The 11616-nt window shown below is 35.5% G+C and overlaps 2 protein-coding genes across 2 annotated transcripts; one reads left to right on the forward strand and one right to left on the reverse strand.

Annotated features, from left to right (window-relative positions):
• The first annotated feature begins 3406 nt into the window (after positions 1-3406).
• Positions 3407-7274, forward strand: LOC110789545 (transcription factor BHLH089). Its single transcript, XM_021994240.2, has 6 exons — positions 3407-3940; positions 4700-4894; positions 5123-5188; positions 5453-5521; positions 5610-5681; positions 6931-7274. Exons 1-6 carry the CDS (start codon positions 3683-3685, stop codon positions 7060-7062), a joined length of 792 nt encoding a protein of 263 aa, XP_021849932.1. The 5' UTR covers positions 3407-3682; the 3' UTR covers positions 7063-7274.
• Positions 7275-8608: 1334 nt separating this feature from the next.
• LOC130465660 (uncharacterized) lies at positions 8609-9328 on the reverse strand. The gene has a single exon (XM_056834511.1). It carries the CDS (start codon positions 9326-9328, stop codon positions 8609-8611), a length of 720 nt encoding a protein of 239 aa, XP_056690489.1.
• Positions 9329-11616: the final 2288 nt, after the last annotated feature.

The raw sequence follows: 11616 nt of genomic DNA on the forward strand, positions 1-11616 counted from the left end.
TTATGGTGTAAATTTTTTCCTCTAAAAATCTCTTTCCTAAAAAAAATTATTTACTTTATTTAAAATTTTATTTTCTCTCTTTTTGGATAAACGTCCAAATGTCTATGTATAGATTTTTTTTAATTTTTTATTATTGAATATGACAATATTAGACGATTTTGGTTATATCTAGATATATTTACTCAGTATTTTGGTCATATTATCATATTAAGCATATCAAATATTTTAGTCAAGTTATCATCAACATATAAAATATATAATACGTAGTAGGGCGAAAATTTCATATTATATGATTAAATAAGTATGTTTAAAATTTTTGTTAATTACGCATTAGATTTAAGGGATAAATCTTTCACAATATTTTACAAAAAATATTATTAAATAATAATTTTCGAATATCCATGTTTGCATGAGACCTAATCTAGCTATGAAGTGCTCGTACTACGTACTTACTTTATATTATTGGTGGAACTCTTTTAACCGGCCAGTATAATTAATGTTTGACTGCCTGTAAATAAACACCTTTACACATTTTCTTAATTGGAATAAATAAAGGAATGTCATGTACAATCACGGGTTAACCGACCAGTATAATTAATGTTTAATTAACTCCCTTGAAGTTTTCTGCTTCCACATTTGAATAATTTTTTTTAATTTAACTACATATTTTCATTTTTAGCTCTTTAATAATGAGGCCTAAGGGCTTTAGGTTATGTTTTAGATCTACCATAGCTCAAGTTTAGAGCTTTTAACGTTAACACTATATATTTGTTTAGTTAGCTTTTTATTAAAAAATAAATAAATAAATAAATTTAACACTATATTTCATTTTTTTTGTTTTTAAAGCTTTAAACCTTTTAAACTTCAACTTTAATACTATAGTACTCCCTCCATTCCTTTTTGTTGTTCCCATTTCCTTTTTTGGCATTTCTTTTTGTTGTTCCCCTACTGAATCTTTACTATTTTTGGCCATAGATTTTTTACCAATTTACCCTAAGATTCCCCACTATTTACCAAAAAATCCTAAGATTCTACCCTTTTTCCAACCTAAATTTCACCACTTTCATTATTTTATTCATTCCCTCCCCCCAACTTACCCGTCCCTATCTTCATCTCTCTCTTCTTTTCATTATGTTATTCGGACCTCTCTCCTCCTTCCTCTCTCTCTCCTCCTTCCTCTCTCTGTTTCTCTAAAGAACATCTTCATTTTCCATCTTCCTCCTCTCACTTCTCCCTCTCTCCTCCTTCCTCTCTCACTTTTCTCTCTCTATTTCTCTCAAGAACACTAAGATGTTCTTCATTTTCCATCTTTCTCTCACATTTCTTTCAAGAACACTGAAATTCTAGATCGCCGCCACCACCACCACACCTCCGCCACTGCCACCACCTTCCAGAAAAAGTTGTAGAATACGTATTATGGCTTTAGATGGTGAAATTCGACTATGAAAACTCTAGATCTAGAGTTTTCATGGTCGAATTTGACCTCTAAATCCTCAAAATCGTGACATTGAGATAAAGTGAGTATTAATTTATTTTTGTGCGTTTTTTTTGTCGAACTTTTTGGGTGATTTTTGTCGAAAATTTGGGTTGATTTTGGTTGTTATTTTGGCTGAATTTTTGGGTTAAATTTGGTCAAATTTGGTGGTTGATTTTGGGTATAATTTTCTCGAATTTCAAGGTTTAATTTTCTGTTTTTTTGGTCGAATTTCTGGGTTTAATTATCTCGAATTTGGTCGAATTTTTGGGTATAATTTTGCTCGATTTCTGGGTATAATTTTGGGTGAATTTTGTTGAAATTTTCGGTTGAATTTTGGTTGAATTTTTGGGTTTAATTTTCTCAATTTTCTGGGTTTGATTTTGGGTTAATTATGGTTGATTTTCTCGATTTTCTGGGTTTAATTTTGGGTTGTTTTCTCGAATTTTTGGGTTGAATTTTCTCGAATTTCTGGGTTCATTTTGTACGGATCTTGCTTAAGAAATGAAGATTAGTTGTTTTTCTCGAATTTTCTCGATTTTTTGGGTTCATTTTGTCGAATATCCTGGGTTTTTTGGTCGAATTTTCTTGATTGTTTGTTTGTCGATTTCTTGATTGTTGATTTCTTTTTCTTGATTTGGTTGAATTCTTGATTGTTGGTCGAATATTCTGGTTTGATTTTTCTTGATTTTTTGTTCGAATTTTTGTTGTTATTTGGGTTTTTCTTGATTTTTTGCTCGAAATCCTCACCCAGATTTTTTGTTGTTGATTTTTGATTTCAAAACTGGGTGATTTTTTTGATATCAAATCTGTTTGTTTTTTGATTTTTTGATTTCCCCAATTTATCTTATTTATTTAATATTTTCTCTCTCCTTACTTTATTTTAAATATATAATCTCTTACACACAATCATTATTCTTACACCCAATCATTACTCATATCCCAATACAACTCAAGATTCCATTTTTCTTAAAAACCCCCCAACATTCCTTATGGGAACAACAAAAAGGAATGGAGGGAGTAATAAATAAACTAGTACACATCTAAGAATTATCAACTAAGATATACTAAAAACATACTCCTTTCATTTCTATTTAGAAACAGTGTACTTTCGCTACATGCTCTATTTGTGTCTGTTTTAGAGTACGTTCATAGTTATATATTCGATATAATTTTTTTTAAGCACTTCAATCAAATTATGTGTGAGTTGTTGACTAGATCACATGACATGATTTTAAGGTATTTTGAGATCAAGAGGGAGTGGATTAATAGTTGGATATGAAATTTTTCTTAAGTACAACTCTCGCTAAAAGTAAGGATAAAATGAGGAATGATTCACAATAAATAACGTAAAAAGTTATCCTTGAACATAAACAATTAACAATACAAAATATCTTTATAAAAAAAAAACGAAATTTAACCGATCACGTATAAGCTTTTGTATTCACCCCAATCTAATCCCTTACATTATAGTCTCTCTCCATCATTATACCTTAATAATGAATGACTAATCACTCCCAAAATCTAATCTAAATTCTACCGAGTAAATTACAACTAATCACACATCATCATCAATTCATGATTACCTAATTAGGAGAAAAAGACGAGTGATAGAACAATAAAGGAAATCTAACCCACTTTGCTTTTAATTGCTTAACCAGTTTGTACCTTTCATTCGTACCCTTTTCCCCACCCAAAAAGGAAACCCGCCCAAAAATAATTATAAAATCAAAAAATCATAATAAATCCCTGCCAAATTGCCAGCGCAACAAATCTTTACGTGTCTGAACCCTAGATGACCGTCGATGAAGTGGACCCCCTAAATAATTTCAACCCAATTTACCAATCTAACGGCCGTTAATTCGAGTTGTATGATTGCTTACTGTAGTACTGTAACACCGGATCAGATTTTATAAGTAGTCCGTAGTACTGTTACTCAAAAAGTCACTCTTCTTCTCAAGTCTCAACTCCCGAGGACTACCCCCATTTTCTCTCTCCTCCTCCATTGAAGCTTCATCTTCAAGCTACGCGAACTTCGAATATCACAACCATATTATAATAAACACGATCATAAATTTTATCATATAGTATTGTGTATTGAAATTAATTATCATTATTATTATTATTATTATTATTATTATTATTATTGGTGTTGTTGTACCGAGATTTTGAATGGTGTGTTGGATGTTGGAGTTTTAAAAAAGTGCTATGGATCCGCAGACGACGCTGATGAATGAGACGCCGTCGTTTAACTTGTCGGAGATCTGGCCGATTCCGATGAACGGCGCCGCTGCGGCGGGATTGGACCTCAGGAGAAGCCCCTTTGGCCCGAGTTTGGCCCGGTTTGTTGACCCTGGACCAAATCTGGAAGTTTCTGGGAGCGACGGCGGAGGTTGTGGTGCGGCGAGGAAGAGGAGAGAGAATGTTGAGGATGATGATTCCGGCACGGGCGTGTGCAATGGCATGGTATTTCTATTTTCTTTTTCTTTCTTTTTTCTTCTTTTTATTTGAACTTTTCTATTTGCAATTTGAAATAAATTGTTTGTTTTGATTAAATAGAAAAATATGGAATGGAAAAAATGGAGAAAATTATTGAAAGGCAATATTCACTTTTTGTTGCCATGTTCATATTTGGTTGAATTTTGGTTATTTGTACTCCGTATTATTTCTGAACTTGGATTTTTTTTTTCATCAACGATAATTAATGAATGAATTTTTAAATTTTTTGTTATAGGTTTGACAACGACTTAAATTACTAAATTAGTAAGCAGAGTTAAATTAGTAATCATAGAGTTTTGTAATTGTATTGCACAGCCCACACTGACTTAAACTGGTAATCATAGAGTTCTGTAATTGTATTGCACTGAGTTGGGTAATCCCTCAAACGCAAATTCTTGTATAAGACGGTCCAACAGCCATAGATATATTAGTAGTTACTAGTTAGATATTGTCAAGATTTTATTCAATATTGAGATTGTGACCGTACTCCGTAGTTAATTTAATTGAAGTGAAGTTAAATAGTTATAGGAGCAAAGTCAATAGGTGTCAATTAAGTAAATTGGACTGTGAATGGCAATTTCTATAATGAACACTGATAGTTGGTTGTGTCATCGTTGTCGAATCTGTCATCTATGAATTGCTCAAATGTTCTTATCTGGTTTTTGTTTTGTTGATCTGTATTTATGAAATAGAGAGCACTTTACAATCGACTTTCTGAAATTGCAGAGTGATGCGGATGGTAAACGGCTCAAATCAACAGGATCCGAAGATGAAAATCAGGATCAGAAAGGTGGTAATGAAACAAATTCTGGAAAGGGACCAGAACAAAAGAGTAAGCCAGTATCTGATCCATCAAAGGACTATATTCATGTGCGAGCAAGGAGAGGTCAAGCCACTGATAGCCACAGCCTTGCTGAAAGGGTAATTTAACTGTTGTAAGGGAATTGTTTTTGCTTATTTGACAGGCCCTTTTCGCAAAATTTCTTTAGCTAGAGTGTTATATTAACCTCATGGAACAAATAATATTATGTGATCATTTAAGGAGATCGGAAAAATCCCTGTATTTGTCATCCTTTCAATAAGCCATATGTTGTCAGACATCTAGGAATATGATACAGTTGATGAGATTTTAGATATTTTTGTTGGCAGGCTAGAAGAGAAAAGATCAGTGAGAGGATGAGAATATTACAGGATCTTGTCCCTGGGTGTAATAAGGTCCGATTTCTTTCCTTACAGTGTTTTCCACTTATTGTTGTTATCATTGGAAGGCTGATGAATTATCGATCTGTCATACTTATTTCGAAATGGCATTAGTCGTTCTGTATTCTCAATTAGGCAGTCCACTTTTCTCTTAAAGCATCTTATCCAGTTACACAGTGAATCCTATTATGGAGTATTGAATTTGTGGGATTCATGGTGCTTGAGTTTTCTGGATATTTTTTGAGATGTTCATTTTCTTGACCAAACTTCTGGGTTCAGGTCATTGGCAAGGCACTGGTACTTGACGAGATCATAAATTATATCCAATCATTACAGCGTCAAGTTGAGGTGCGCAACTGCTGAAACTGCTGGTTGTATGTTCTTTATGTTGCCTACTCATTGAGCTTTAAAGTGAACCTTGAAATGCTTATTGCAGTTTCTTTCAATGAAATTAGAAGCTGTCAATACGAGAACCAGCCCTGGTATTGAAGGATTTCCGTCAAAAGATGTAAGTACAAACTACTGCCTCTGTAAAGAATGAGCTGGGACAAGATATTTATTAGTCAATGGATGATGGCTCCCTTTCTTGCTGCCTTTTTGAAATCGTAGATACATGTAACATTCAAAATCAATAGCTAGCAAGAATTTAAATGGCCTTAGCTTAAGAAGATCAATCAGCTCTTCCACTCATTGTGTTCCCCTGCCAATCTGAAATGTAGCATGGAATTTCCCATTTTCTAGCATATCCTGGTTTCTGACCACAGATACTCCTCTGAAGCGTTTTCTAGCTCAAGTTGCCAATTTAATAATTATGGGGGAGAATAATTGTTTGATTAGTGGCTTTTGAAGCATACTGAATCAAGTTATTTACTTGACCAGAAATTTTAATATTTAGGACTTATACGTCACTGTATTTCTTGCTTGATTCATACTTAGATGGCTACCTTGCATGTAAAAAAGATTGGAGAAATATAACCCGCGAATATATAATATTTCATACAATTAGGATATGTGGATGCAAAATCTTAAACTTCAAATCAACAATTTTTAAATCAAATCAAAAGCATAAAATAGTGTATTAGAGTTGGGCTCTTTTACTTGAAGAAACTTTTAGATACCATAGGTCTTTTGTAAGTTTTTGAGTTTTGGAAACGCGAAATGTAACCTTCTTGAGCATTTCCGCGCCTCAAGATTTCTTACCGTATATGAAATTACCTTTAGTCTTCTATTTTTCCAAGCGATGGATAAAGTCTGCCATCCACCTCCAACCCCTCCCTGATAATTGCCCCTTTTTATTTTTATTTTTTTATTTTTTTATTTTTAACATGGTGTTTAAAGTTTCTTTGTTGTAGTCTGTTCTCTTATCTGCTGATCATCTCTCCACCCATTATGTTTCCCTCTTCCCTCTATGCTTTGTTTAATATTACTTCGTGTTTGAACACTACTAATGGTGGCGACAATTAACTTCACATGCTCTGTCCCATATCTAGTCCTGAAAGGCTTCTCCGAATGGGAGATTTTGTTCTCTAACATGCGAGGAATCCATCATCTGTTTAGCCTTATATTTCATGCAGATGTCTTTAATCTTTACCATGAATGTTCTCACAATTGAAGCTTCGGTAGTTTAAATTTTTTTCCTATTTGTTCCTACTTCCTCGAGTGTGTAACTGTTTAAGCATAGAGGAATTGCCACTTACTAGCATCTGTTTTCTTAGATTTGCGACCTTTTATTTTTTTATTTTTTTTTGGCTTTTCAGTTTGGTCAACAAGCTTTTGATACTTCTGGAATGGGATATGGTTCACAAACTGCAAGAGATCAGTATGGTCGCGATACATCACCAGAATGGTTGCATATGCAGATTGGTGGTGGTTTTGACAGACAAACATGACAAAAGGTCACTGTTTCCAGACCGGTAATAAGATCCATTTTAGCTAGAAGTAGTTCATACTCCTTTCAGTAAATGTAATATTATACTACCAGTACCTTGTCATCAACACAGACCTTACATCGATTACTGAATCAGGCATCAAGTGTAGTCGATCTGTGTTTGTAAGAATACGTACTTCAATTCAATTTACACATGCCCTAGCTTCTTTATCACTTCGACTTCTTGCTTAATTTCTCGCCTCTTAAACCGTTCTGAAGTCTGAACTATATGTGTAGTTCTCGTTGTCGATGAATGCTTCTTGCCCGAGGTCTCAGTGTTTTAGGGTATGGCAAGGAGTTTGGGATGCATTATACCCTGGGTGTTTCCTGAAAAAAATGTTATGGTTATATGCAGGCCGTGTTTGGTACTCCGTAGTCCGTACTATATGGTTCAACTGCCCAACCAAACTCAAATGAAATGGTAGCTCATCAGCCATCAGCGTTCACCACCATCATTCTTACACCGAGTAACATTTTATATATCCTAGAAAATCGAATTACTTGATAATTAAATCGAATTACTTGACAATTCAATTAAACGATCACTTGGAATTCAATTAAAACGAACCATCACTGGTACGTAGTCTTCATCTTAGTTTTCCTTATATGATTTTGTATTAGCATATTATATTTGAACTGAATTGGTTGATCCTTGAGTTAACTAACTAGAACTTATTGATCAACACATTGATCGGGCCTTACGGGCAACATATGTGACCATTTCTTTTTTTAAAAAAATCCCTTATTTAGTTGTCTTGTCTTATGTATGCTATAAATTAATTTTGGTGAGCATGTTAATTACCTTAATTGGTTAAGGAATATGATTGTACGAATATAGTTTGAATATTATCGAGCATGCTAATTAATTAGTTGGTTAAAGTCATAAGGAATATAATTGTACGAATTATGTTTGTGGCTCTATGTGATGCAAAAAGAGTTTTGTTTTTCATTTGCTAGGGAGTAAGTAGCTATTTGGCATAAACATTGTCGGTCATGGAACATTTTACTGTGCTCCCTGTGATGCTTTTGTATCCTTCAAATTACTTTAAAAAGTAAAAAAAGGCTATTAAAATTTTACTTTATCTTTTAAGATGTGGAAAATGTAGGGTACACAAACGAATTGAGTTGAGTTTAGTCTGCCCGAGTTAAGATGTATAAGAATTATAGGGTACGAGTTAATTCGAGGTTGAACGAGCTTTTAATCGACTCCTGTTCGACATTGGTTTTTTAAGATTTTGGTTTGCTCGAGTTTGAAATAAGCTCTTAGCGAGCTTACATAGAGCCTATTAAATTTAACAATTACTCCATGTTAAGCTTATATTATCCATTTCCAATTACTCCGTAGAATAAAGTCACTATAATTTTTTTATTTTTTTTATTTTATTTTATAAGTCAGAGTAGATTTCATTACTTGAAAAACCAGATTACAAACAAAGTCCTAAGCCAGGGAGGCTAAGGAACAAACAACATGACAACAGTCATAGGGAAGAAAAGAGAAGAAACAAAGCCTAAATAGTGCATTTGCTCTTCCACCAAATCTGGTCATTTGTGCTAGATTGCTTAGCACCTATATGAGCTAATCTGTCAATCACACTCCTCTGAATGCATCTGATAGTAGTTGAAGGAGTAGGAACCTTCTGATTCCAGAGAGCATCATTTCTTGCTCTCCATAGAGTATACACAGTAGCATTGACAGCAGTGTGTATTGCTGTCTTTTGAAATTTGCTGCACTGGCTCTTCCATTTAACCCACCTCAGCAGGCCCATATAATGTACTTTGCTAGTAGGAATATCTAGCCATTCCTCAACCCCCTGTAGACATCTTCTACTGTATTCACAGTCAAAGAAAAGGTGTGAGTGAGTTTCATCTTTTGCCTCACAAAGCAAGCATGTAGTAGTGTTACAGACCCCAATCTTATGTAGCCTTTCTCTTGTTTGCAGTCTCCCTTGGACCATCAGCCAGCAAATCACTCTAGTCTTGGGAATAGAGGCTCTATTCCACACTGCAGATCCCCAAGGGACCTTCTCATGCTGTTGAACCAACTTCTGATATACCTTCTGGATAGAGTATTTAGGCATTTGATCCAACTCAGCCTCACTAAACAAACCCTTTAGTTTCTCCTTCACACTACAAATCTTTCTCCAGTACCAACCACTATCAGCTTTTGGCTGATAATGCCACCAACCTGCAGTCTTAATGTAGATTGCATTGACCCATCTAACCCACATTGTGTCCTGTTTTCTGGCTATAGCCCAAACATATTACCCTAAAGCTGCAATATTCCATGCCTGAACTTGCCTTATTCCTAATCCCCCTTCCTTTTTAGGTCTGCAAACTCTATCCCAGGCAACATAACCTGGTTTAGAACATAAGTAAGTGCCTTGCCATAAAAAGGCTCTACAGATAGCTTCAACATTTTTAAGCACATGTTTGGGAAGGATAAACACTTGAGCCCAGTAAGAGTGGATGCTTAAGAGGACTGAATTGATAAGAGTTATCCTTCCTGCAAAAGACAAGTTCCTAGAACTCCAAGTCTTGATTCTTGCCATCATTTTATCAACTAATCCTTCACAATCAGCATTAGTGATTCTTTTAAAGTAAATAGGAACCCCTAAATGAAGGAAATAATGCCCTAGGTCCAAGTATGCATTCTATGTTAAGTCTAATAAATGCGGTTCAGTATTAATTAACAAGTTAATAATTCAGTGAGATCAAGTGAGCTGAATGCCTAGCTAGAGGCCGCTTCAGTTCAAGTGGAATTAATGATATTAATCCACAGCTTACTCTTGACTGAACCCGTAGGGTCACACAAATAGTACGTAAACGGATCAAGTATTTAATGGCATTAAATACTCCATCTATGAATATTCGGAACCGACGGATCTTGGTTTCAGTGGGAGCTAAGATCGTCACAGGCAAGAAATGAATACTCCGGAAACGATGATATTGCCGGAAACGGAAATATGGATCGTATCGGAAATATGAATATTATCCAAGTCGTAGATGTTACCGGAAACGGAAACATGGTACGTATCGGAAAATATTATTGGAAATGGAAATATTACCAGAATCGGAAATATTGCCGGAAACGGAAATATTGTCAGAATCGGAAATATTGCCGGAATCGGAAAATAATTCCGGAAACGGAAATATTAAATATTTGTTCGAAACGGAAATTAATTCCGGAATCGGAAATATTAAATATTGTTCGTATCGGAAATAGATTCCGGAAATGGAAATTTAATCGGAAGCGTATCGTACGAATTAGCATCGGACGAGGCCTGCCGGACGAAGGCCCAGCACGAAGCCAGGCCGTCGCCCAGCAAGCACGCACGCCACAAGCCCAGCGCGCGCCAAGGCCACGGATGCGTGGGCCTTGCTGCGTGGGCTGCAGCTCGCACGCATGGGCAGTCCTTGTGGCTGCCGTGTGTGTGTGAGTTTGTGCTCATGCGTGATTCCTGAATCAGCAAGAGTCAGTGTATGATTAAATGTCTATTCCTAATTGGATAAATTAATTAAATAGAATTCATGTAGGATTCTAATTCCAATTAATTCGCATCCTACTAGGATTACGATTCCTTTTCCATAACTCTATAAATAAAGGCCTAGGGGTCATAATTTATATACAAGTTTCAAAGTATTCAAAAGTGAGTTTTTTGAGAGAAAATTAAAACACATCTTGCTCATAAAAGTGCCGAATTTTCTAGTACCTTAAGGGCGATTCTAGTTGGTCAATCTTAAGGCGGATCCGGACGTGCTGTGGACTATCTACGGAGGGACGACACTTGGAGTCCTAAAAGACTTGTTCTTGTTCGGTTCGGGCGCAGCTAGGGAGGGCACGCAACAAAGAGTATGCATCTAATTATGCTATATGATTATGTGTAAATAATATGTTTCCTGGGTTAATGGTTGTTTCCGCATGATCTATGTAAATGTCATATGTATCATAACCTAACACTAAATACCTAAAGGGAAAAGAACCCAAGGCAAACCCAGAAAAGTCCACTACCTGCTGAACTACCTCTGGTTTCATACCAGCACAATACACAGCTGACTTTTGAATGTTAGCCTTCAGACCAGAAGTGTCAGAAAAAAGTTTGAAACCTTGGAGAAGCAGCTGAATAGAGTGAAACTCACCTTTGCAGCATAAGATGAGATCATCTGCAAAGCAGAGGTGAGTCAAATTTGTAGACCTACACCTTGGATGAAATTTAAAGCAGCTATCCTCACCCACCTTGTATAGAGTTCTAGACAGATATTCCATACATACTACAAACAATAAAGGAGACAAGGGATCCCCTTGTCTTAACCCCCTGCTGGAAGCAAAATATCCTTGGGCTGAACCATTTAGCATGATTGAGAATTTGGGAGTTGTAACACAAACCATGATCCAATTAACAAACTGAGCTGGAAATCCCAAAGCAAGCAGCATCTCTTCCAAGAAATCCCACTCAATTGTGTCATAAGCTTTCTGCATATCTAATTTGATCAAGCAACCAGGTGATGCATTCTTCCT

The sequence above is a fragment of the Spinacia oleracea genome, chromosome 1 (genome assembly GCF_020520425.1).
Source record: "Spinacia oleracea cultivar Varoflay chromosome 1, BTI_SOV_V1, whole genome shotgun sequence".
NCBI classification, from domain to species: Eukaryota; Viridiplantae; Streptophyta; class Magnoliopsida; order Caryophyllales; family Amaranthaceae; genus Spinacia; species Spinacia oleracea.

Coding starts and splice junctions, on each gene's coding strand:
- LOC110789545 (XM_021994240.2), top strand. CDS start 3,683: ATGGATCCGCAGACGACGCTGATGAATGAGACGCCGTCGTTTAACTTG. Junction 5,522..5,609: donor CATTACAGCGTCAAGTTGAG/GTGCGCAACTGC, acceptor TGCTTATTGCAG/TTTCTTTCAATGAAATTAGA. Junction 5,682..6,930: donor AAGGATTTCCGTCAAAAGAT/GTAAGTACAAAC, acceptor TTGGCTTTTCAG/TTTGGTCAACAAGCTTTTGA.
- LOC130465660 (XM_056834511.1), bottom strand. CDS start 9,328: ATGTGGGTTAGATGGGTCAATGCAATCTACATTAAGACTGCAGGTTGG.